Here is a 26,409-nt window from a genome sequence, read left to right as displayed (position 1 = left end):
AATACAATATGTCACCTGCAGTGTATGTTTTGACCAGACATCCTCTGGTTTTCTAATGATTTTGTTATAAGAAACATTTGCTGAGAATCACTCAAATTTGATTTGAAGCCAATATGTCTTGTACCTTTTGTATTTGTGTTCATCAAGCCAAATATCAGGATCAATTGTCACGTTCTCTATCTAGGTAAGTCCACAGAGCTTGCGATGGGCTTTAATGTGCTTGCATTGGATCAGAAAAGCTAAGATACTTTCTTTATTTGTATGGATATTGCAATTCACTCTTTTGCTGCCGTAGTTGAAAAAAGCAGACTAAAAATGTTTTATGCATCAGTCCCCTCTCTTTAATGAAGTTGTTTGTCTTCTTTGACCATGAACTGTTAAACTAAATAGTTAAAGATTGTGTCGTAGCTGCTCTGTATATAATAAAGTAAATAAACGTTGTCATAAACAAAAGTATAACAAATAAAGATCAACGGTTGTATTTTTGTCAATAATGTTGTCAACGTGCTTTATTAGCTAATAATAATAGCTACATTTTTAAAGTGTTGTATTTTTGTTTTAAAAGCCTGAAAGATTGTCCAAAAAGCTATGTGTTGCCCACAAATGAAGACTGTGGATCAACAAATGTGGAACCAGGAATACGAGTCAGAGTGAGACGTCTTTAATGTGGCCCTCCTCTCAGCTACTGATCAGGCGAGGAGGCGTATAAAAGCCAATCAGAGGCGCTGGTGCAAACGTAACCACAGCATCTGCATCGCGTTGTGTGATCAGGGTGCAATACAATAATCACAACTATTATTAGTGCACTTCTGTTTGACACCTTTTATTCTTAAATAATATGACACTATTGAAAATAAAACGTGCAAACAGTTTCTTTTTTTATTTGTTTATTATGTTTACATTGTCTTCCTCCCGACATGACACATGAAATCCCTGTTTAATATCAGTGTAGGTGTGACAAGTATGAAACATTTAACATATTTTTCCTTTGAAAGTAGCTGCCATCACAAGTGAACTACACATCCCGGAGTGCTCCTCGTAACCCCTCCGGTCCGTGAGATTTTGGCGCTGAGCTGCAGAAGAGACCGACCACCAGGCCTGGACTAAAAAATAAAAGCAGTGTGCTTTTGTTAAACCAAAGGAAGAGGGAGCTAGAGATGATAATTAATATCATAACATTTAGAAGAAGACTGCACAGTGGAGGGGGAGAGAATTAAACATATCTACGTGAAGCATTGTCTCTACTAAATGCTCCTACATTGAGGAAGAAGAGCCAGGCTTTGGGATTGGGCAGCGACCAGATAGCGTAACAACCCCTCCTCCTCTCTGTAGAGAATTGCGTTAAAACGAAAAGGAAAAGGCCTGCGCTTTATCTAAATTACAGGCTTTTCCCCCTTTTACTCCATATATATTAAACGAGGACCCGTTGCTGGCTGGTGTATGTGTTTAGAATGGGACTCGCTGAAGGTATTGATATTTCTTTTTTAATTATATTATTCTCCTGCATCCCTCGACTCGGCATCAAAATCTGTGCTGCTCCTTTGCTCTCCTCTTTAGCGACATGTTTGCCATATTGTGGTTGTCCCCCCCTCACTCTCTTGCAATGTTTTAGAGGGTCGCAGCTATATTATTTTCAGGCACATTTATCTCCAAACCGACAGTTATGGAGGTATAATCACGCCAGACAATATGATTTAAAGGGGCAAAGGCAGCCATATTGGCAATGGACCGTTAGCCTAGCCACCATTAGCTTCTCCTTTCATCTTCTTCCATGTGTTTAGAACATTAACGGATAACAAATAACGGATGGGGACAGTTAGTCGTGTGTGCACAATGACAACCGGTCGTGTCCCCCGGTTTCGTGTTTGTTTTCTCTCGGTTAAAATGGTCCACATCTTTTTGTTAACACAATCCCTTAGCTTTTGATGGCAGGTAGCTTCAGGCTAACATCGCAGAAAGCTATAAGATCATTCAGTGAAACATGTTTTGTCTGCGCAGTCGTTTTGAAGCAGGTATGTTTACCACTTCACACATGAACCCTAAAATAATAACACAAGTCGTTATAGACAGCTAGTGACTGTTAGTTGACACCTTTTTATGGGTGTTTACATCACCGTTATCCACCTTTGCCACCGCTGGGCTGAGTGGTCACACATTAAACCACAATCAGTGGATTAATTAATTCAGTCTGCAAGCTCCAACCTTTTTAACCTGATTACAAAAGCAATATGTTAAGAGTGTCCAGTGTAAGATAATGAAGCAGGCACTGGTAGCTGCTCTTTGTTTTGTTTGGGATAGCAGGCCACCATGTATTTGTGTTGATTAAATAAAAACACTCATAAAGGTTAATTAAATAGCTTGGAACAGATTCACTTCACAGGTGATTGGTTATTGGCTATAGAAGAGGAACATGTCTCTATCGTTAATACGAGCTGCTTGGAATTTGTTTAGTATTTTGTTGATGGCCTAAGTTTAAGATGATTGATTGTGATTCTCAGATGAGGGATTTGTCCACTTTTTAGAAAGAGATTACATTCACCCCTTATTTAACCAGGTAAAGTGATTGAGTTTAAAGGCTTTTTTTTAAAGGGCCAAGAAAGCAATCTAAACAGTGTTACAACAATAAACACAAACGAGACCAAGAGACAAAACAACTTTCTCACACTACAAATGAGTAAGCACATCCAATCCAGTAACAAAAAAACTGTTTTAATGCATACAAGGTATAACTTCTAATGTGAATTCAGTGAAAGAGAAAGCAATGATCAACATGGCTAATTTCACAATCATTAACATTTTGGCCTTCGTATTCGGCTCTGATAGTTTCAGTTCTTCTGTACATTTTCCAGGAAGATGCGGCACTGTATATAAAGGCTTGTTTGCCTAGTTTTGTTCTTACCTTGGTGACCAAAATCTGTAGAATATCTTCGCATATATTACGGAGTATTATAAAATATGTGAAAACCAAGATCAATGTAGATTCATTTTACATGTAGCCCGTGTTTGACAATACAATACAAAGAAATATCCACGTGTTGTCTACTAACATTCAGACACCCCTGGGAGTTTCTTTGGGCTCCTACTTTAGATAAATAGTTAGAGCTCTGAAATGGTAAAACTTTCAAAATTCCCCAATCCCCTGGAAGGCAATTATTTGCCACACATGCATATTTGGTCGTAAATAAGCACCATAACGATGTTATAGTGTTACATTATTTGTCAACTGAATTCTTTGGAAAAGTTTGCCTCCTATCAGATTATGTAACAGTTTAGATTCAGACAGGACATATTAATAATGTCACGCAGCAAAGGTCCTTGGCTGGAAGCAAACCGGGGATGTTGCATGTATTTGTTGTGCACACACATTTTTTTTTCACACACACTGGGCCTGCAGTTTCATCTTATATCAAGGCCCTGTCTTAGTTTTATATTCTCCCTTTTTTTTTTATCTGATCATACTAAATGACACATTCCGAAATACATTTATGTTTAATTTAAGTGCCTAAAACACACTGACCCAGAGCAAATCAGGGTCAGCCGGAGGATCCCTGTCCATACAGAGTGCAGAGAGCAGATTTGATGTAGTAATGTCAAGCTGGTGCTTAATGTTATACATTAGGGCTTAGGGAAATCCTTTGAAAGTTATCAAAATGAAAGGAAAATTAAAACCTTGTAAGTTAATAAAAATAGAGTTCTTGATTTTATAAATATTGTGCAATAATAGAAATGTAAGTTGCTTAGCTCTTCAATTAGTAAAATAGTCTCTCTTGCTATCTCTCACCTTGCACATTATATTGTTTTGATGTGTTACAGAAGGCAAGAGAGCACACAGTCTGCCATCGCTGTAACACACCACCAGCCTCTCTCTTTTTAATTGTTGCGTGTGAGCTTCTGTTCAGCCTGCTAGTTCTCATTATAAAAACTCTCTGGTCACAAACGGTAACATTGATCAGTGTCTCAAACGATGCCTTGCTGGGTTCTTGAAAGTAATGTTTAAGATGGTGTGGGAACCCTGTAGTAAACAGTAATGATTTAATGATAGTCTACCTTTGTCCGGTTTGCTTCACACCTGTGTCTGATTTCTATCTGTCAACAGGTCCAGTCAAAGAAAAAGACAGTTAAGGATGCAGGAGCCCAACAATGGATTTCTCCTTCTCTTTCATGCAAGGGATCATGGGAAATACAATTCAGCAACCCCCTCAGCTCATTGACTCCGCCAACATCAGACAGGAAGGCACCTGCGACACCGGCAGTGATCCAGGCGAGGATGGTGGTCCCTCCTACGATGCTGCCCTGGATGCAGAGTTCTCCTACCCGCCGTCCGCCTCGGAGGACATGTCGCAGGTCTCCAACGGCTACCCCCCCGGTCTGGGCATGTACGAGCCGCAGTCCAAGTTCTCCATGTACTCGCAGTTCCCCAACGGCTCGGCTAACGGCTACGGGGCCATACGGAGCTACGCAGACCACGGTCTCCTGCCGGGGGAGGGGACGGTCCTGAGAGGCCCAGGTCTTCAGGAGCGACCTTTGTCTCCTGTGTCCCCCCCTCTGCCCACACATCACCCACACCCCCACCACCACCACCACCACCACCATACCCCTCATCTCCAGCACCACGCGCACCTCTTTCACTCGAACCCGCCTCTTTTACAGAACCACCCCCACCCACAGAGTCCCCCGCCGCCCCCTCTGCCCTCCCAGCACCACATGCCCCATACGCCTCACATCATGACCCACACTCTCCCACCTCCTCCCCCATTAATCCTGCCTTCCTCCAGTCCGCCCCCCTCCCTTGTGGACAGTACCCCTTCTTCTCAGCCCTCCCTCACCCTGTCCAACACTCCTGAGGGCGTGCTGAAGAAGACCAGCTCTCCAGAGATCAAGCTGAAGATCATTAAGACGTATCAGAACGGGAAAGAGCTGTTTGAGTCTGCGCTGTGTGGAGAGCTGCTGCAAGAACTGCAGGTAATGTGTGCACCTCACAGCTCGAATCATCAAAGGTCTCACAACTGACCGCGATCAACATCATGAGCAAAAGCATGACATTTAGAGCATAAACCCTGAAATAAGTAGTACATTAATAAAACCATTGGAGAGAATAACCTCTGCTATCCTACTGCGGTGCCGATTGAGCATTTTTGCATTTTATGTTTTGTAGTATATATAATAACCCTGTTCATAGATAACTTCCTAAAAGATACGTTAATTTATCAATCTGAAATTGCAATAAAATTCCCAAACCTTGGACAGGTGGAACCAAAAGTTGAATTTACCTACAATTTGTGCTAAAAGTACCTAGTATTTAAATGATTTAACAAATACTTTGTCATCTTCTCAAGTCTGAGGTAAATATTAAAATGGCTCTCTTTGTCAAAATAGTTATTTACTAAAATATATTAAGCTTACTCTTGTACAATAAAATGCACACATTTTAGAGGCTGGCACCAGCTTCATAGATTATTTATTTCAGCTCATTCAAACAACAGCAACCACAGAAGAAGAATTTCACATAGTAAATAAAATTATAATCTGGCCCAATGAAATTCAAATGGAATTGTTACAGTGTGTGTTTTTTGGTTTACTTTTAATTCTCTTAAGAACTGGATATCTGAGATGGTTTTGATTTCAGAAGACGGATGGATCCAGCTTTGAGTTACCTTTTTATGTACAAAAACAAAAATGTACTTGATTTCTTACTACTGTTTTTGTTTCTTCTATCTTCCCTTCAGAATGAGTCTCAGAAGAGCGAGGCCACTCAGATGCAGCGCAGACATGAGAGGAAGAAGGAGAAGAGGAAAAAGAGTGCGCGGCTGCAGCTGCAGGTCCAGGTCCAGGATCAGGAACAGAACCTGGAACAGAGCCAAGCACAGTCAGGTACCACAGAGCAGACAGAGGACATCCACATGGAGCCCCCGCCCACAGAAACACCCCCAGCCCAGACACAGAAGCCTCAGAAGACCGTCATCAAAACTGAACCAAAGATGCCCAAGGCAAGAGCATGACTGTTTGCTCTCCACAGCAGTTTGAATGCTCTGAACACCAATTACTGTAGATTGTAGAATATTTTAGACATTTTAAAGCACATCACTGACTTGTTCATGTTTCTCTTTAGGTTCCGAAGGTCCATCATCCATCAGTGATCCAAGAGACAGGCTTCTGTAAGGAGTTTGTGATCGGAGATCTGGTGTGGTCCAAGGTGGGCACCTACCCTTGGTGGCCCTGCATGATCTCCTCTGACCCGCAGATGAAGGTCCACACCCGTATCAACACCAGAGGTACAGACCGGTTTGTCTTTCACAAGTGTATGAATGCGTGAGGACAAAAACCACAACCTGTTTCCCTCGCTCTGTTTGTGTGCAGGTCACAGAGAGTATCACGTCCAGTTCTTTGGCAGTGTCGCTGAGCGAGCATGGATCCACGAGAAGAGGATAGTCCTGTACCAGGGGAAGAAACAGTATGAAGACCTTCAGGCTGACACTCTGCGAAAAGCCACAAATCCTGTAGAGAAACACAAAGTACGTACAAACGCCTACAAATGATGTTGGATTAATCCCTTATAAAAACTCCATACTTTTTCAGAGGCTATGTAGGCATTGAAATCATCAAACTATGCTCTTTTTAAAAATTGACGTTAAGCAAGTCAAGTTTCCTTGGATAAAAATATATATAACATGTATAACACCATTTATTTTTAACACACAAAAAAAATGTTTTGTATATAATTCTATCATAAAAATAACTACCGGTAGTAGCTCTTTATCATTTTTGTATTACAGTCACAGAAAACCCTATTTACTGTATAATTGAATTTAATAATTGATCATCAAAATGATTTTAATTAATATATTCATCGAACAGCAATTTTGTTGTACAACAATTTGAAGATCCCTTTTCCGAACCACCATTTCCATTCACTGAGACATTCCTATTGAATTACTTGCATATTTTATATCATAATGTTAATTAAATGAAGCAATTCAATTCTTCACATTTAATAAAAAAGTGCCAAGTAAATAATGGCACTGTTTCAGGATTATCCCACGTATGTTTGTAGAATTTTAACAAATCAATTATTCAAGCATATTTGGTTGAGGAAATTATTGTTAATAATGTCCATCATGTGTAAATTAAAAGAATAAAACGCATCCAGAAATGCATACACATAATGTAAAATATAGGTTTCTGTACAGCGGTATGAGATGTGAAAAAATAGTAGTTTTAACAATGTTGTTTCTTCTTGATGTTTCCTTCTCCAGCTTCTGAAGCCCATCCCTCAGCGGGAGCGTTCTCAGTGGGAGGTGGGTGTGGGGCACGCCGAGGACGCCCTCCTGATGTCGCGGCAGGAGCGAACTGACAACTACACCTTCATCTATGTTGACCCAGACCCTCATGAAGGCACGTCCAGCAGGAAACCCACCTACAGAGCTGAGAAACGAAACCGGCGCTCCAGCGGTTCAATCAGTAAGAAGGAAGAGGGAGCGGTAAAGTCACCAGAAAGAGAGCAGCCGACACGACGGCTGCTGCCACGCAGACAGTGTAGTGTTTCAAACACAGAAGACCACACAAAATCCCCGGCCTCAAATGAGGAGAAGAACCAGAGGGACGACCAGCGTAAGAGCAGCTCCCCGAAACAGAACGATGAGCGGCAGGAGTCGCCGCCACCAGTGAGGGCCTGGAAAACAGCCGCGGCCAGGAAGCTGCTGCCTCTCTCCATCACCATGAAGAGGCTGAACGTGGAGATCACAAAGTGCGATTGGCCTCTCCTGCAGAAAAAAGCAGCTCCATCTCCCAAAAAAGAGCAAGTCGTCGTTGAAGAAGAAGAAGAAGAAGAGGAAGAGGAAGAGGAAGAAGAAGAAGAGGAAGAGGAAGAGGAAGAAGAAGAGAAGGAGGAGATAGTGGAGGGAGAGGCCCGGCAGCCTGACCTGGGTTACTGCTCACCGGAGGTTGGTGTTTCTCATGCAGATAGGAACATTTCATCCTGAGGTGTCCTGTAAGCAAATTAATCATTTTGATGCATTCAACAGGACAGCAGAGCTAAACCTGAGCCCAGTCCGGAGGAGGAGGAAGAAGGGGACGAAGGGGAGGAGGAGGGGGAGGAGAGGAGAGAATCCCCCGCCAGTCGGAGGAGTGAGGAGGGAGGAACGCAGCCGACCTCCTCTCCTGGATCACACCACAGCAGTCCACATGGTGGGTAAAACACAGACGTGCAGTGTGTGTGTTTTCTTGCAGTTTGTAAAGTCAGTAACAGATACAGCTCAATACCTTCATGTGTTTTCAGGTTCTCAGGAGCGGAAGCTGCAGCGGCGGTCGGTCAGAAGCAGGTCCGAGTCGGAGAGATCCAACGATCCCGTCCCCAAGAAGAAAACCAAAAAAGAGCAGGTAAAGGTTCTCTGCAGATTACCTAGTGTTCAGACTAAAAACAGCTCCCCATTATAAAAACACAAGGGGATGTGGCTAATAGTTATGGTACATTTTTCATAAGCATTATATTTTATGTCAATGCTCATTTCTGTTTTGAATCAAATAAAATGATTTGAATGTACATTCACAGATATATATTAAACAGATTATATCGAAGATATAGGGTTTTGAGATTGAAACACTATTAAATATTTAAAAATAGAAAATCGGAACATGACTCAGATAAGTCAAACTGATTTATACCTTTTTTAAAGAGTTTATTTTTTATATAAAATAATTAGTTTTTTTACAATACTGTTGAGTCGACATCAGCACCACACTAACCTGCACTTCTTGTCTCAGGCTGAGATGGCTCCTGAGACGACACTGAGGACAGGTTCACAGAAAGGTAAGGAATCCTTCCTTCATGCTTCCTGTATAACCCCTGTGGTTGGAACTCTTTTTACTTTATAAAACCTTTTTTTATTGCTCATCTTTATGAATTTCTTAGGAGCCAGTGAGATCTCAGACGCCTGCAAACCTCTGAAAAAGCGAAGCAGAGCGTCGACAGATGTGGAGATGACTTCTTCTCAGTACAGAGACACCTCTGACTCTGACTCCAGAGGCCTCAACGACCCACAGGTAGGCCTAGAAATCAAGAAGACAATACTGTATTTCTCTTGATAATTTGTGCATTTTCATCAATATCACTTTTTTATAGTCATCACAACTAAGCAGACCTGGCGCCGTGGGAAACCCTACATGTTTGAGCACCCTCTATGCAGCTACCCCACAGCACCCCCAAAATAAATTCTCTGGCGCCGCCACTGGCCGCGGCACATGACGGTTTTGTGTGCCGTCCCATGAAAATCATATGCCCTCTGTAGATTTGTTCTGGCGCTGGGTCTGCAACTAAGACCCTTGATCTGTCGTGAATGCTTTTTCAAATGAAAAAATTTCACACAAAAATTGGTGTTTCCCGCTATTAAAATGTGAATATTTTCTGGTTTACTTCCAAAATATTTTGGGGTTCTGTACTATAGGTAGGAAAAAGGACAGTTAAAAACATTGGCATGGCCTCTGATTGCTGTTTTCTCGCCTTTCAGGGTTTATTTGGGAAAAGTCTTGACAGTCCAGCAGCAGCAGATGCAGACGCCTCAGACACTCAGTCTGTGGACTCCGGCTTGTCCCGCCAGGACGGCAGCACCGGCAAGAGAGACACCGTCTGCCAGGTCAGCACATCACTCATCTGGTGTTCTCTCTAAAATCCTACAGGTGTTCAGTTATAGAAATCATCTTTTTCCGTGTGTGTGTGTAGATCTGCGAGGTGTACGGAGAGGGTTTGGTGGTGTGTGAAGGGGACTGTGGCCGACAGTTTCACCTGGACTGTCTCGGTCTGACGTCCCTACCTGAAGGCAGGTTCACCTGCTTGGAATGCAGAAATGGTGAGCGAACAGAATAATATTCACTGTGTCAGATCTGCTGTGTTTTGCTCCGTGCTAACACCCTCTCACTCTTTTTCTAGGCAATCATTCTTGTTTTAGCTGTAAAGCGGCGGGCCAGGAGGTGACGCGCTGCTCCGTGTCTGGCTGCGGTTGTTACTACCACGAGGATTGTGTGCGTAAACTCCCGGGCACCACCATCAGCTCGGAAGGGGGCTTCTGCTGCCCTCAGCACAGCTGCTCTACCTGCTGCTTGGAGAGAGACCTGCAGCGGGCGAGTAAAGGTAAACAATGTCTGATTTCCTGTTTGAGTCTGCAGTGGAGTGTGAAGAAAATGACTAACAAAACGACATTTCCCATTACACGCTAGGCCACTTAGCTGATGTTTTTTAATAAAAGCAATAGGAAAAAAGCTAAAATAATGAGTGCAATGGTCAAGGCTTTACTTCCCTTTTATATGTGAGGGAGAAGTGCAAAATAAATACATTGTGAAAGAGATGGTTTTGAGAAAGACGGGACATAAAAGGGCTACACTGCATATCCTGCAGAATATTTGGTGACAGTCCTGCTACAAACATCCGGTAAACTAAAATGGCTCCATTTAGTTTGAGGCGAGAGGCATCTGGAGACTGAAGACAATTTGAGAAAAAAAGTAATTGACGTGTTCCTTGAAATGTCTTTAGATGATTGTGCCTTGTCTTGCTGGTAATGTTTGAAAAAGAGAAGTGGTGCACTTTGTTTGCAACAGAGTTCCGGTATATTGTGGCTTAAAACAACCCTAAAATGGGGAGATGCCGAAATGTAACTAGAGAAATGTGTCACACTCTGACACCATCAACTAAATGTTTTACCTTTGGCACGAGGCAGCGTTGATGTTGTTATACTGACTGAACTATTACTTGAACTAACTACCTACGGATAATATACATGCGTATTTGCATAGTGATAAAGATAAACTAACTTGTAATTCAATCATTCAGAATATATCTAACCAAACTGTTTGGCCTTGTGACCCCTTATAAAATATATATGTTTATGTGTTGCCCCTTGTTCCATTGTAGATGTGAGTTACACTAAAGAGGTTAATGTAAGTGTTTAGGCCTACAAACGTGTCAAATATTTCACACAAAAATACTTGAGGTAAAAGAGTCCAATGATAAATATTTATTTGTGAATCTAGTGTTATCTTCTGTTCGGCCCCATTTGTCATCTCCCACCCCTTATAGATTTATCTTGTGACCTTTAGGACCCCTCGATAGGGAACCATTGTCCAAAACATCACAAGTGTGAATGTTCAATGTTGAACCATGTTATTCATTTTTAATGTAGAATAAAGCAAGGAGATAAAAAAACTATATTTAAACCATTTGAGTGTTGAATGTCTTGGGCAACAAAAAAGTATAACGTTTTCTTCTGGTTTCCTTAGATAACAGCTTGAAAAATAAAGAATCAGTCCTCCATTATTAAAACTCTGCAGTGACGGGATTGAATCTCTTCACAGATCTGTGCGTGCTGCACAGTTTCACAGCTACGTGACGCAGTGACGGGTTCAAAATAACTTTCCACTTGTTGTGTGCAGACTCAATGATAAGAAGCTGAACAAATGTCCCCGTCCTCTGCCTCCTTTCTAGGTCGTCTGATGCGCTGTATCCGCTGTCCGGTAGCCTATCACACGGGAGACGGCTGCGTGGCGGCAGGCAGCGTCGCCCTCACCCATCACATCATGATCTGCAGCAGCCACGGCAGCGCCAAGAAGAACGGCCTCCTCTCGTCCCCTATCAACGTGGGCTGGTGCTTCCTGTGTGCCAGAGGTAAGCTCTCACTACCTCACACACTAACGGTGTTCCTCTCCTAGCAGTGGCCCTGAACAGACGAAGCTAACAAATGTTGAAGTTCTCAAATCGATGGTTTTTAGGTGTGGTTTGATGATGTACTTATCCATAGTGAGTGTATTACCTACAGTAGATGACCAGTTTCTGGAAGAAGACAGAAGTTACGGCGCAAAAGGTAATCACCGTTCTGCTTTGAAAGCGGGCAGCAGCAAAACATATTTTAGACATTTATAGAAAGGCGTTCAAATAACTAAAGCCGTTATCTATTCCCTCTTTCAAGCCACCAGACACCATTTACAAAAACCTTTTTTTTTTACCTCACAGAAAAACTAAAATGTAAAATGTACCATTGTGTTAATAGGTTAGATTGTTTGTGGTCACCGATAACACAAACAAACTAACGGATCGAGGTAGAACAGCAACTCCTGTGGCCTTTAAGGTCAAATGACTGTTTACGTCAATGGAGTCTGGTGTCTTCGGAGAGAGAATAACTTGGGGTCAGCGGACTGTCATCTACTGTAGACTGACTATACATAGGTACATCATGAACCCAACTTCAACAACATCGAAATGATCCTTTTAATTTCACCACTGTCTTCTTGCTTGCACTTCACATTGGAGCAACAACAGGACCTGATCAACCTTAATGTTGTTTTTTCAACCTTTTTGAAGGAATTTTACTTTCTTTTCTTATAAAATCTGATCTATCTTCTTAATATGATATGTTGGCATAGTTGTTTATGAACAACAGATAAATGAAATGTAACATTTGTTTTCCATCACAATACTAATACTATGAATGATCCAGGCTTAACACTGCACTCAATTTAGAGCTGTCCCTTTAGTCCTTGATGGTGATGAGGATTTACGTTTTTTTTTTTTTTAATGACTTTCGACCAAAATAGAGGTGATGTTTTGCCTGTGGGACAATAAGTTGAGTGCACTGTTTGGCCTCTTTGTGTCAGGAAAGACTTTGTTTTACTTGTTTCTTCTGTGTGTGTGTGACTGTGAGTGTTTGTTCTTTCTCTTTTTGTGAATTTTGGGTAATTTCGTGTTTGACTGCGGCTCACCCCCGTCTCTTCCTGTGTGTCTTGTGTAGGGCTGTTAGTGCAAGACCTTACTGACACCATATTAAGTTCATATGCCTATAAGTCCCACTACCTTCTGACTGAGTCAAATCGTGCTGAGTTGAAATTACCTATGATTCCCTCTCCTTCGTCAGCTACCAAAAAGAATGTTGGGAAAGGTAACTGAACAGTTTTTCTCTTCCTCCCTTTCCCCCTGGTCTGTGTTTGTGTTGTGCCTGCTCCCCTTTGTGTACGCATCATTCATTTCAAAGCCTTGAGGTGCCAAGAGAATTAACTGGTAAATATGCAGTTAATTGAATGCAGTGGCGCAAAGTAACCTCAGCCAAGTTCCCTAACACATTAACAGATAACAGTGGGCATCATGCAAGAACACTTTTATATTCCTCCTCAAAACCTCTTATTTCAGGATACACCAAAATAGGAATTGTTATCGTCATTAGTTATTTTTATAATGTTATTAACACCTGAGTCTTATCAACTCACCAAAACCTCTACGTTCCTTTCATTGATTTTCTTGAAAAACTCATGTGAAAACTCATTAAATGTATGCGATCTTGCAAAGGAAGTTTGTGTATTCTAGGCCTCATGATTTCGCCCCCCTAAAAACCACATTAATAGAGAGATGTGTTTAAAAATACATTATATATATATTTAAATAAAATAATATATATATGTATTTTTCCTTTATTAATTTTCCCAAGAGGGATTATTTTAATTTCCATGAAATGATGGGAAATAGAACAGTATTGGTATGCAGATATATACATTTTAATTTGTATTACTACGTGGTTACATGAGGTGATGTTGCCAGTTTAAAAAAAAATTGAACATAATTGTAATAATATCGTAAAATATAAATAGACCATTTTATTTATTCACCAATAGATATATTTAGTTGATTTCAAAGTCATATTAAAACTCCACGTTCATTTAGATTAAGAATATGTTCTTGTTATCATGATTTTAAAGGTCAGATAAGTCATTGTTTCCTCTTGGGGAGAAAGATTGACTATCAGAGCATGACTTTACAACACACTGTGAATTTCGTTCGTACGCTAGAAGGAAACCTGTGAATGCAATAAGTTCTCTAACCTGACTTGAACGTGCCGCTGAAGAACAAATCTGTTCCGTATATATGTGGTTCTTGCACGAGGCCCATTGTGAGATTTGTTTATGCTTTGCATTAACAGTCAATCTGGGTTTTTATATCTCTTCAATTAACAAGATAAATCAAAAGTCCTTTTAAGTTTTCAATGAGGACAATGTCTCTGCTGGGAATATATGATTGGCTGTCAAACCTCCAGTACTTAAACTACATGAATGAAGGATGCTGGAAGCTGTGGATTAGCTCAGTTAGCTCTGCCTGCGGTTGGTGAGCTTCTCGCTGCTGGGGGCGCACTGCTGCTCTGCTTCAGCACTCTGGGCTTGTTTTTGATTTGAAAGCCTCACATCTTTCTATGCTGACTGCAATAAGTTTTATTTTTGACTGAAATATTCAGATGAAATGAAATGTTGCTCACCTCATTTCCTTAAGCTTTGACCGGCCTTGGATGGAATATTATCTCAATCGGGACTAGATTTGATTTCAATTATTAAAGATGAGTGCAATAGTTAAATGACCACCTTTTTAAAAGTTGTGATGTAAAATATAATAAATTAAAATATTAAAAAAAACATGATTCCATGCAAGCTGGTCTGTGCAGGATGTGATGTGTGTCATGGGGAAAGTTTGCTTTACTGGCAGGACTGCATGCCTGCTTTCTGCCAATAATTCGGTTGTTTGAGTTTAACCCTGATTCATGTTAACTTGCTGGCTGATTTGACTCCTGTGCTGATGCATGTATTTCCCATAGACTGCTCTTGGTACAGTACTCTGAATCTGATTTCCAGACATGCTGTAATTGTTGCAATGAAAGGTGTAACGGACTGAGACTCCTTGCAGGGTTCAGTCTTTACCATGGAGCACAGCTCTCTTAGGAGCCTCCACTCAAGCAGGCTCCTTAAACCTGGCCTTGTTTTCAGAAAACCACCCAGAAGCTAAGATTGTAGCTTTAAGTAAAACACTTTTCCCTACAAGGACACTATTTTAACACTAGATGTTGGAGAACCATTACCTTTTCAGCTTCTATACTTTTAGTAGGCCTGTCTGCAAATTAGATTCAGAGTTTGTCCAGGTTTAAAGGTGCATCACCTAATCATACACTCCTCCTCTCTTTGCATACCCATTTCCCACAATGCATGCATATACACACACACATACACTCAAAACACACATTTACACACACACATTCACGCACATACACGTTTACATCCATACAAATGTAGGAGGCAAGTTGCTGTGCTGCGACACATGCCCGGCTTCCTTCCACCCGGAGTGTCTGGAGATGGAGACGCCGGAGGGGGCGTGGTCCTGCAGTGATTGCAGGGCGGGGAAGAAGCCTCACTACAAACAGATTGTCTGGGTCAAACTGGGCAACTACAGGTACGCAGGAGCACTGGGGACGGACTGCTGAGGGTGGTGAAACTGTCAGTTTATGGTACAGTGAAATGTAAAGTTGGTGAAATGCTATATTTGACTTGTAATCAAATGAAAGTACAAAATAACAATCACAGATTTTTTCTTTAGTAGCAACAAATGTGCTTTGGTGTGAGAACCATGAACAGTATAGGGACAGATTAGCTAGTTACAGCATTTAAAAATATATACAACAATATGTAACATCCATTCAGGGTATACACATAACAATTATATATTTTATATAGTATAGAACGTATGGTATTATGAATCATTGCTTTATTTAAAAAGTATTGCCTTCACATTATTTTGGTTTATTTATTTGTTATTGTTTTTTTAAACATTAATTTTCTTTATATTTATTATCAATTACTATCTCTACGTGTATAGAATATCTACCCAAATACACTTAATCAAAAATAACGTACTAATTGGTGATCCATGTATTTGATGTTATAGATGAAAGGGAAAAATAAGGAAATACTGTGGTGGTGTTTTCCTGTCGCACACTACATGTTCAGCTCTGCTCAATAGTTAGATTATTCTCTGCTGGCATGGTATTACATTACAATGTGGTAATGGGACACAAATAATGCGTGTGCTAAAAAAACCTTTTTACCAGCCATGAGTGTAGATCTTATAGGTCAGAGATCTGTGACTTTGCAGGAGCTAGTGAAAGTTATTTGTTTTTGTAAGTTCTTAAGTTTCATTAGGTTTTTTAAAAGTGTAATGCTTACGTCAGGCTATAATAACTTTTAGATGGGCTTGTATGATTTGTTTTTTTTACCACACTTAGACACCAGTCTTACTTTTCACTGCCTCATTTTCCTTGCAGGTGGTGGCCCGCGGAGATTTGCAACCCTCGCCTGGTGCCATCAAACATTCAGAGCCTGCGTCACGATGTTGGAGACTTCCCCGTCTTCTTCTTTGGCTCCCACGACTACTACTGGATCAACCAGGGCCGCGTCTTCCCCTACGTGGAGAATGACAAGAACTTTGTCACGGGTCAGATCAACATCAACAAAACCTTCAAGAAAGGTAATTTCTTCCTCAGTGTTTTTGTTCTTTATGACAAATCAGTTGTGAGTGCATATTTCTAAAGATGCAGGGAGGGTGAGTCTCTGAGATGTTGTCGCTGTGTGTTTTAGCTCTGGAAGAAGCTGCCCGGCGGTTCCAGGAGCTAAAGGCCCAGAGGGAGAGCAAGGAGGCTCTAGAGCAGGAACGCAACTCTCGCAAACCTCCCCCCTACAAACTCATCAAGGTATCCCACTTTGAAGAAAAACTAAAAAAGTTATTTTGAATGAATCTTCAGTGTCGTAACTGATTCTACCGTTGATTTCTTGTATCAGTCCAACAAACCAGTGGGGAAAGTGCAGGTGCACGTAGCTGATTTGTCAGAAATCCAACGATGCAACTGCAGACCGACAGACGAGCATCCGTGCAGCCTCCACTCTCAGTGTCTCAACCGCATGCTGCAGTACGAGTGTCATCCACAGGTCTGTGTGCATACTCGTTTTACAGTTCTTGAACAATATAACCAGCCATGAGTAATTGCACCTCAACTTCTTACCTTTTCTTCATGTTGTTTTTGTTGTTGTTGTTGTTGTTGCCAGGTGTGTCCTGCAGGTGAGAGCTGTGAGAACCAGTGTTTCTCCAAGCGGCTGTACGCAGAGACGGAGGTGATACAGACGGACGGCCGTGGCTGGGGCCTCAGCACCAACCAGGCTCTCGGAAAGGTCGGTGTTGAGCTCAATCATTTCACCAAAAACAGCATCAACATGTTCTGTAACAGCTTGACTATCAAGCTCTGAGGCCTGTACTACGAAGCTGGATTTTCGCTTAGCGAGCTAACTTCAGGGAAAACTCTGGGTTTCCGGTCCTACGACGCTGGTTCTCTTTTTACCGGGCTTGATCTCCATGGTAACTTATGCTGAACGGCTAACCTGCTCCGGAGCAGGTTAGGTTGCAGGCTAAGAGATCAACTCAGTGAAAGCACTGCCTGCTGACCAATCAGAGCTCCGTGTGCGGAGTTTAAAGCGATCAAATCGTATTACAGGAGAAAGGAAATACAAAAAAACTGCCGTTGCAGGAAAGACGGCCGGCCAAAATCACCGACTGTGTGAACGTGCAAAATTAATAGAATATCCCCTCCCATCTTCAGAGCAATCTGACTATTATAACATTAGCGTTAAGAAAGCTTACTTAAATATCTGCCACAACATAAGTAACCGGATCAGAGTAACATTAAGTACAGTCCGCGGCACTGTGAGTGCAGACGTCGATGTGTCCCATTATCATTCATATCATATCACATCATAATGTATCATATATTTCCTTATCCGAGTCAGCTTCTTGAGCCGTATCTGGCCGTGCAACACTCACAGTGTCACATACTGTATGCAGAATTATTATTTTAAGCAACACATTAAGTTGACGAAACACTCGAGTCAAATGTAATTAAAGTCAGATCCACTCGTGTCTTAGACGGGGCAGTGATATCATAAACCTGTTAAAGTACGCATTCAAACACTTTTTTTTACCAGCTGTATTCACCTTGCAGGTGCAGCTATGTGGCTTTTATCCTGGATAAAGTGTTTAAGTCATGGATGTTTAAAGTTTAACGTCTTCATATGTCTAATATTATAGTTTACTTTTCATTCAGGAAGAATGACGCTGCGCTGTCAGTACGCTTCTCCATGTTTGTGATTGGTCAAATGTTGCTAGCCCCGCCCCTTTCATGTGAACGCACACTCAGCCGGACAGAGAAACCCTGGCTCGAGTTACCGAGTTGATAACCAGCGTCGTAGGACCGCTCAGCGAGAGCGCGTTTGTTTTGGATTAGGTAAGCCAGCTAACTCAAACATATCCAGGGTATGTTGAACTGGATTCGTAGTACAGGCCTCTGGTCTCAATCATTTTCCTATCATGTATTCAGATAAACAAAACAAACATTTAAGTCAAATTGTATTTTGAAATCGAGTTAGACTATCTGTTCTTTCTCGTGAAGTGAAAGACATTTTTTATTTTGTTTCTTTCCGTTAACTGTCGGGAACTAAGTATTTTTTTGTACGTTTTTGTGTTTCTCGTATTTTCCTACGATACTGTTATGATTGGCTGTGAATAAGAAATATGAAGGACAGACCATCTATTTATATGTATTAATTTCTTTTGAGAAAGGGGCAGGTAACATAAGATGATTTTCTTCTCCCTGCTCCTTTTTGGGTATGGTGTGTTTATAGACATGTTTTGTAAATAATTGTTATACATTGAGTTGTGCATACCATGAACGGAACAAATACAATGAAATGAAATAAGGGTATCTGTATAAAATATGACTTTTGTTGTTTCCTCCAGGGTGACTTTGTGACGGAGTATGTAGGAGAGGTGATTGACTCAGAGGAGTGCCAGCAGCGAATCAAACGCGCCCATGAAAATCACGTGGCCGACTTTTACATGCTCACCCTCACCAAGGTAACATCAATGACACTGATCATCATTGTTCAGAGGATAGACCTTCAGAAGCATTTCTAAACCCCCTGTCTTTATGTTCAATCTGTCCTTGTAGGACCGTGTGATCGATGCCGGCCCGAAAGGGAACCCGGCTCGGTTTATGAACCACAGCTGCAGTCCAAACTGTGAGACACAGAAGTGGACGGTAAACGGAGACGTTCGCATAGGACTCTTCACCCTCTGTGACATCGAGGCCCGTAGGTTCCCATAGAAACACACATGTATTCTGTTACATTCATACATTTACATTCAAACTTATAGAAAAACATTTTTCAACTTATTTTTGGTTAAGCTTTAGTTTTCAAAATGTGTTTGCTATGTTTAGTATTTCAGTAGTTTAGTTTGTTTTTGTTAGGGACAGGTATAATGTCTCACAAGTACATGGCTACATATGTATTAAGAACATGGCTTCAAGAAGTTTGTAGAAATGGCCTTATAGTTTAAATGGTTTGATTTGGGTACTACCACACTCAGTAAAACTCAGTAAACCCTAGTTTATCATGATCACTATCAGACCTCTGTGTTTTATCTGAAATATCTAAATCATGTTAAGCACTTTGAGCACCAGGAAAAGCGCTATATAAAAAAGATTTATTATTTTGTATTATGTTCTTATAATTTAGTTCTACAAGACAAATTGCATGTGAAAAACAAAATTCAAGTCAAATTCAAAGTTACAAGGCTTTTTATTTTTTAAGTCTCCTTGTTTTGGTATACAGCTTAAAAACCTAAACTGAAATTAATGTATGTAAAAAAGTGGTTTCCGGTTAGTTTTTTCTTGAAGAATGGGGTTATTTAGTTTTGACAGTGTGTGTTTATGATCCTGATGATCCATCTGTTGTGAATCTTGTCTCTGGTGCTCCTGCAGAAACAGAGCTGACGTTCAACTACAACCTGCACTGTGTGGGCAACAGGAGGTCGTCCTGTCACTGCGGCTCAGAAAACTGCTCGGGGTTCCTCGGGGTGCAGCCAACGGTGAGTGCATTGACCTCTCGTCAGAAATCCAGCTCTTCCTGTGTTTTGATAGCATTTAATAATGTATCTATAATGTTTCTTGCAGAGTGCTGTGGTGATGGAGAAAGAGGAGAAGGCCAGGAATGCCAAGCTGAAGCCGAAGAAGCGGAGGCTGCGTCCGGAGAGCAAACACTGCCACGAATACTTCTGCTTCTGCTGCGGAGAGGGAGGCGAGCTGGTGATGTGTGACAGGAAGGAGTGTCCCAAAGCGTACCATCTGCACTGTCTCAACCTCAACAAGCCTCCATACGGTAATGACACAATTACCTTTTGTGTGTGTTGAACATTCAAATGTTTATGCGCACAATGTTAAAGTCTTGCAGATTTGTTCCTGGTTATTTCAACCAAATTCAGTCAGTTCTCTCCCCCTGTTCTTGCGATGCCTTTTTGTAAGTCACTAGCAGGAATCCTTCTATCTAAAGGCCTGAAGAGGTAAATGTAAACAGTCATTTACTATTAAGAATGTGGTAAAAATCTGTCTTTTTTTTTCTCACCACCCCAGAGGTTTCTGAGAGACCTTTTGTAGACAGACCAGGGGGGTATACTACGAATCTAGTTCAACATATCCTGGATATGTTTTGAGTTATCCGGACTAAATCCAAAAAAAACCCGCTCTCGCTAAACGGTCCTACGACGCTGGCTATCAACTCGATCGCTCAAGCCAGCCGTGTCCTATCTAGTTAGGTGCGCGTTCACATGAAAGGGGTGGTATTTGGAGTGTTCGACCAATCACAAACATGGACAAGCCGTGTACTGACAGCGCAGCGCGTCATATATTTCCTGAATGAAAAGTCAACTAATATTAGTCAAATATGAAGACGTTAAACTTTAAACATCCAGGACTTAAACACTTTATCCAGGATAAAAGCCACATAGCTGCACCTGCAAGGTGACCGGATCAAAGTAACATTACGTAGCCTACAGTCCGCGGCACTGTGAGTGCAGACGGTGATGTGTCCCATTATCATTCATATCACATCATAATGTATCATATATTTCCTTATTTGAGTCAGCTTCTTGAGCCGTATCTGGCGTGCAACACTCACAGTGTCACATACTGTATGCAGAAGTATTATTTTAAGCAACACATTAAGTTGAGGAAACACTCGAGTCAAATGTAATTAAAGTCAGATCCACTCGTGTCTTAGACGGGGCAGCAGTGATGTCATAAAACTGTTAATGAACGTATTCAAACACTTTTTCTTTTACCAGCAGTATGTTACTTATGTTGTGGCAGATATTTAAGTAAGCTTTCTTAACGCTAATGTTATAATAGTCAGATTGCTCTGAAGATGGGAGGGGATATTCTATTCATTTTCACGTTCACACAGTCGGTGATTTTGGCCGGCCGTCTTTCCTGCAACGGCAGTTTAAACTGTATTTCCTTTCTCCTCCTGTCATATGAATTGATCGCTTTAAACTCCGCACACTGAGCTCTGATTGGTCAGCAGGCAGTGCTTTTATCCTGGAACCTATCCTGCTCCGGAGGCTAGCCGTTCAGAATAAGTTATCTAGCCCGCTAAAAAGTGAACCAGCGTCGTAGGACCGGAAACCCCTGAAGTTAGCTTGCTAAACGAAAATCTTGCTTCGTAGTATAGGCCCCAGGTTGGTAAAGACGGACTTGTCAGATTAGTTCATCCAAATTACAAAATAACATTTCATCAGCTTTTAGTACCCAATAAAAAAGTTGCCGGCGAGGTCTGTCGATTATCCAGAGGAATATTTTTAAAGAAAGAGCTTTTTCTTTTTTAATTGAGTGTAACTTTTTTAACGGTTGGACCACCACAACACAATTCCTTTTATCCTTCATTAAAATTATAGAAAAAAAGTGAATGAAACCCATGAAGCCCTTTTTTTAGGGAGAGCTGGCACATAATTAAAAATAACTGTCCTCAGTTACAATTCTGTTCTCCTTGTTCCTGCTTCTACTACTGTGTCTCAAATCTCTGCATTTGATCAATCCCCCACTCCAAATGCAAAACCAAAGTTGTGCCTTTGCTTCTTGAGCCCTCATTTATTTGGGGGGCATCTACCGACAGGTTTGTCCTCATAATGATCTCCATGTGTGTCTGCAGGACGTTGGGAATGTCCGTGGCACGACTGCAGTGTGTGCGGCGCCCCGGCATCGTCGCTGTGTGACTTCTGCCCTCGCTCGTTCTGCCGGGAGCACGAGGAGGGGGCGCTCACCTCCTCCTCCCTCGAAGGCCGTCCCTGTTGCTCCAGTCACAACCCCGCCAGTCCCCTGGGCTCCAACTCCAGTCTGACCCTGCCCCGCCGCTCCGCCCTGAGCCCCGTCAGCGTCAAGGAGGAGCCGGAGGAGGGCGAGCCGGCTTCAGAGTGACACCTCAGCCCCCTCAATACCTCATCCCCCTGAAAAGTGCGCTCCTGGGCTCTGATCCCCCTCTGTCCCGAAGCAGTGACCAAAGGGATACAGTGATTTTTTTGACCAGTGCGATGGGTGAGTCGATGAACAGCTCCACGCCGTCAGTGGCAGGCAGAGCGATTGGAGAGGGCCAGACCATCATGATGCGCCCTTTCCCCTCCTCTCTAGCCAGAAAACACCTCTCACACTCTCTACAGCTCGCCTCCGCCCATCAGAGGGCCACCACCTCATTACGTTTCCTTTTTATTGTTACAGCTGTTGAAATACAAAATGTTATCACATCGTCAAATACGGCACTTTGCAGAAACTCGAAGAGCTCTGTGGAGGGAGGGGTGGAGAGAGGAGGGGTAGGGAGGAGGAGGAGTGTGAAGCTGCTCCTTGTTCACCTACTGTAAGCCGTGATCGGCGTCTCGCACAAGCCTCCCCCTCCCCCTCCTCCCCCACAGCCGATCATCACTCCAGACGTCATCGTATTAATCTCTTCTTCTTCTTCTTGGAGAACAAAAAAGGGGGAAATGACAGATTTTGTGCAATTCTTTTCAAATACACTACATTCCAACCTTCCTTAGACATGGTTTTAATATACTAATGGATATAGATGAATATAATTATATACAGTATCTATGTTTGTTAATGTTTACAGACAGATTCTCTCACTTCATCTCGGTGAGTGGTTGTATTATGTTTGTTTGTTTAGGTGTTAAACATTACGCAGACCTCCTTGTGAAAATAGTCCTATTAAGGTGAAATATAATGGTATATAGTGTAATGGTATGACATTACAGAAGTACTTGTGATTTTCATATTGCCAGTCTCACTCGCCATTGTGTACATAATTGGCTCATAATATTGTAAAGTACATAAAGATCAGGAGGGACGGAGCCTCGCCTCTCTGGTTGTTCCTGGAAGAAGGAAACGCTTTTTTAAAACAACTAGACAGATCCTTTTTATTTTGGTTTTTCAATAAAAGTTCGGTCCCCTCATTTCCTCCGAGCAGTTGCTGTTATTTGTATTGTAGATGGAGGGGCTCAGCTTGTGATCACTGGTGCTGTCTAAGTATTGTTATCAGCCTTAAGCTTGATTCTGGCTGTAGAAAGTGCTGCCCAGAGTGCAGTCCATTTCAGTAACGTCGTGTACTGTGACCGCTTAGATGCTTATATTTTTGTTTTCCTTTCTGTTTTTTATTTTGCCAAACTTTTCTGAAAAAGCACTTTTACACAGCTTGTCGCTACACAATTTAGCTAGGTCATACATATACAGAAATGTATATCAAAAGAACATAAGACAAGTGTTTCAAAATGGATACCTCTTCTTCTTGTAGTAACGTCGGAATTAAAACTGTGTTGTAACTTTTTTTCCCTCTCGGTCAGAAACGTTGTGGAAAGGGTTTTTTGAAGTTTTTGAGCAGAGTGGCCTAAATGATGCTGCTTTCTTTTGGCACAAGTAGGAAAGACTGCCAGCCCGGCTTTGGACAGAAATCGACGGTGTCCGTGAGAGGCACTTTTAAATTTTCCACCTGGAAAACATCCTAAAGGCTGGCTGTTATCTAGAGACGTAATGGTATGACAACAGTCCGGTCCAGTACGATGTACAAATACAAACTTCTGTACAGTGTTTCTAAATCTCTCATCTGTCAAATCAAAATGTTTTGTATTTATTGCACCACATTTTATACCAGTTTCATTTTCAATCACCAGTGCAGTACTTTGTCTCCCTCTCGACCACGGTGTAAGGGAAATAGACTATTTAAAAAAAACATGGGGAGTTTTACATGATATATCTGTGTTTGATCATTGCATATGTTCTCTGTTATTTTACATTTGGTGTAATGATTCCACACTTTGGTAACGGCCGCTGCTCATCGCCCTGTACCGTGACTCACTGTAATTAGTGTTACAATCAGTGTGAAGCAGTTAAATATAGGAATGTCAAGTTTCAGTTCAGTTTGTGTGTTCTTTAAAGCCTGGACTTAAGGAACGGTAAACTTTATCACAGCCTTTTGCTTGTGATTCTGTTTCTTGTATTTTCTGCCCTTAATACTCTTTATTTGTTCTTAAGCCTCCCGATGAGCCACAGGGAGAAACCGTGCCAATTTATCTAAAACATTTCAGTTCATTCAGGGTCTTCTCGAATGCAGGGAGTTTATTCACTCAGTCTCCAGTTTATTTGGCACACGGAGGTTAACATAATAGTCTTACACAACCGTCAATAAATCTACCTTCATGCACATTATAATGTTCAGTTTGGGTTAAAAGCCAGTTTATAAAGGTGTTGATTAAACTGAATGATCATTTTATAACCTTTATGAAGCTGGGGTTTATTGCATTGACCGTTGTATTCGACTGCATTAGTTTTATCTCTGTGTGCCTAATCGTGTGAGTGCCAATTGTGAGGAAAAAAGACGAAAGAAAGGGTGAATAGGGAGCCATTGAATGCAGAACAATGAGACAATTATAAGCATGATTTATGCTAGAAATGTGATATTTCAAAAGATTTGTTTTTCTACATATTTAATTCTACACAGTGAAGGTCAAACACTTAAGTACCATTTAGCAAAACACATGTTTGAGTTTAGAAGGACTTTAATATGCTAAATATATGCAAATAATTAATTACACATAGGCACTTATCTTGTGAAAAAAGCACATACAAAAGCTCAGACTTCCTTCCTGCATCTTCAATGCCTTTAAATGACAATGTGTTCAATTTATATTCAAATTCTCTCCCTCTTCTGCATTCAACCGCTGCTTTTCTTTTGTCTTCCTGTTATTATTGACCCTTTTTAGGAAGCCTTTTTTTGTCAATTTCTGAGAAAGAGATTAAACTTGCTTATTACTTGCTGGTCCTAAATGTGAGAGAGATGCATTTTTGTTTAGTTGTCAGTCATAGGAAATGGTCCAAATGTTCAGTATCAGGTTGGTGCGTCATTAGGCTCACTTAATTTAATAACTCAAACCGGTCTGTGTGTCTAAACTTGAATATCCTTTTTATTTATTGATGCATTTTATTTTTCTGTTTTATATTCAGAACGCAGGCATCCTTGACTTTTGTGTTTGTGTCTTCAGAGAAAATGTCTGACTGATAAGTTATGATTATATAACTGGTCTTAAAGCCCTTTTTATTTTCAAAGTGACAGTTCAGCTGATGGCATGCTTCAAACATCAGACACTGGTTTAATCCACTTCAGTTGGAAAATCTTTAAATGCCTGATTTGAATAGCTAATGTTTTGTTTTTCTGTTCCTTTATTGGTTTGTTACCATGTTGCACAGCGCAACAGCCTTTCTTTTTTTGCACCTGCAGATCGCACGATCATAATTACTTTGTGCCAGTTTGTCTCTTCTGCCCTCTGAGCTGACGCAGCAGTGTTACCTTTGCTCCACTTAAGTGTCCCAGCGTGCATCGTTTCATTCACTTAAATTAATCTCTGAAGTTCTGTTGGTTTATCGTCATAGTAGTGCCCACATTAGTTTTTTAAAGAGATAGCATGTTTGTCTGATTTAGGTGGCCCCTTAATATGCCTAAAAGGATTTTTTGAAGTGTCCAGGATTGATATTATTTTTTATATACACTTACATTTAAGATGCCCCCCACTTGTATGTCAAAGGCTATGTTTCAGTTCACTGTGACGTCTTTTGTTTTTTTGTGCAATGTTGCCGACTTTCTCTTTTAATTGACATGCTGTCGAAGGAGAAAATAGGGTTTTACTAAATAATAAAATCACTTTCATAAGCACTCATCTCTTTTTTACTTGTAGTAAAATTACTTACGGTAACTCTAACTGGGGTCATATCTATCTCTCTTGGTGTTGCTTCAATAAAAATGTGGATGAACACAAAATACCATGTTGATTACTGTTCGACCTGTGTTACTGCATACTGCATATTGTTGAAGAACTTGTAAATAATTTGCATTGAACTTGCATAGAATCATGTTACTGTGGCGTGCTCTTTTTGCCTGTACAATTCTGCTTCTAAATGTGTGTGACTGTTGAGACGACACTCTTTTTGTACATGACTGTCTTTTTATTTGAGAATATTGATTCTGTCCTTTTTCATTCTAAAGTTGAGTTTGAAGAGTTCAGACATGCCTGAAGTTTGACTTTAATAAAGCTGTACTCTGTCTCAGTGAACACTCTCACTTTATGGGATTTATTTCAACTACTTTAAAATATAACTTAATTGTGATGAAAAGAAAACAAGATAAATCGAGATAATGTTGCCTTCATGC

At 41.1% G+C, this 26,409-nt stretch overlaps 1 protein-coding gene across 3 annotated transcripts; it reads left to right on the top strand.

Moving 5' to 3' along the window:
• Positions 1-1,158: 1,158 nt before the first annotated feature.
• nsd3 (nuclear receptor binding SET domain protein 3) lies at positions 1,159-26,319 on the top strand. Of its 3 annotated transcripts, none has more exons than XM_034117978.1 (25): positions 1,159-1,467; positions 4,097-4,962; positions 5,727-5,987; positions 6,110-6,272; positions 6,358-6,512; positions 7,254-7,940; positions 8,022-8,184; positions 8,276-8,376; positions 8,761-8,806; positions 8,909-9,039; positions 9,504-9,629; positions 9,716-9,842; positions 9,923-10,123; positions 11,471-11,650; positions 12,894-12,917; positions 15,085-15,241; positions 16,110-16,312; positions 16,423-16,535; positions 16,624-16,770; positions 16,888-17,010; positions 18,629-18,745; positions 18,840-18,981; positions 19,653-19,759; positions 19,845-20,049; positions 21,874-26,319. In XM_034117978.1, exons 2-25 carry the CDS (start codon positions 4,141-4,143, stop codon positions 22,137-22,139), a joined length of 4,767 nt encoding a protein of 1,588 aa, XP_033973869.1. In that variant the 5' UTR covers positions 1,159-1,467; positions 4,097-4,140; the 3' UTR covers positions 22,140-26,319. The 3 variants fall into 3 exon arrangements, with proteins under 3 accessions (XP_033973869.1, XP_033973868.1, XP_033973871.1); XM_034117977.1 differs by having other exon boundaries at positions 12,771-12,917; XM_034117980.1 differs by lacking the exon at positions 12,894-12,917.
• Positions 26,320-26,409: the final 90 nt, after the last annotated feature.

The sequence above is a fragment of the Trematomus bernacchii genome, unplaced genomic scaffold (assembly GCF_902827165.1).
Source record: "Trematomus bernacchii unplaced genomic scaffold, fTreBer1.1, whole genome shotgun sequence".
Taxonomy (NCBI): Eukaryota; Metazoa; Chordata; class Actinopteri; order Perciformes; family Nototheniidae; genus Trematomus; species Trematomus bernacchii.
This window is presented reverse-complemented; position numbering and strand designations above follow the sequence as displayed.

Excerpts from the sequence above, each read along its gene's own strand:
- nsd3 (XM_034117977.1), top strand. The coding sequence starts at position 4,141 with ATGGATTTCTCCTTCTCTTTCATGCAAGGGATCATGGGAAATACAATT. Across the intron at positions 6,273-6,357 it reads CACCCGTATCAACACCAGAG|GTCACAGAGAGTATCACGTC; the intron begins GTACAGACCGGT and ends GTTTGTGTGCAG. Across the intron at positions 8,807-8,908 it reads GAGGACAGGTTCACAGAAAG|GAGCCAGTGAGATCTCAGAC; the intron begins GTAAGGAATCCT and ends TGAATTTCTTAG.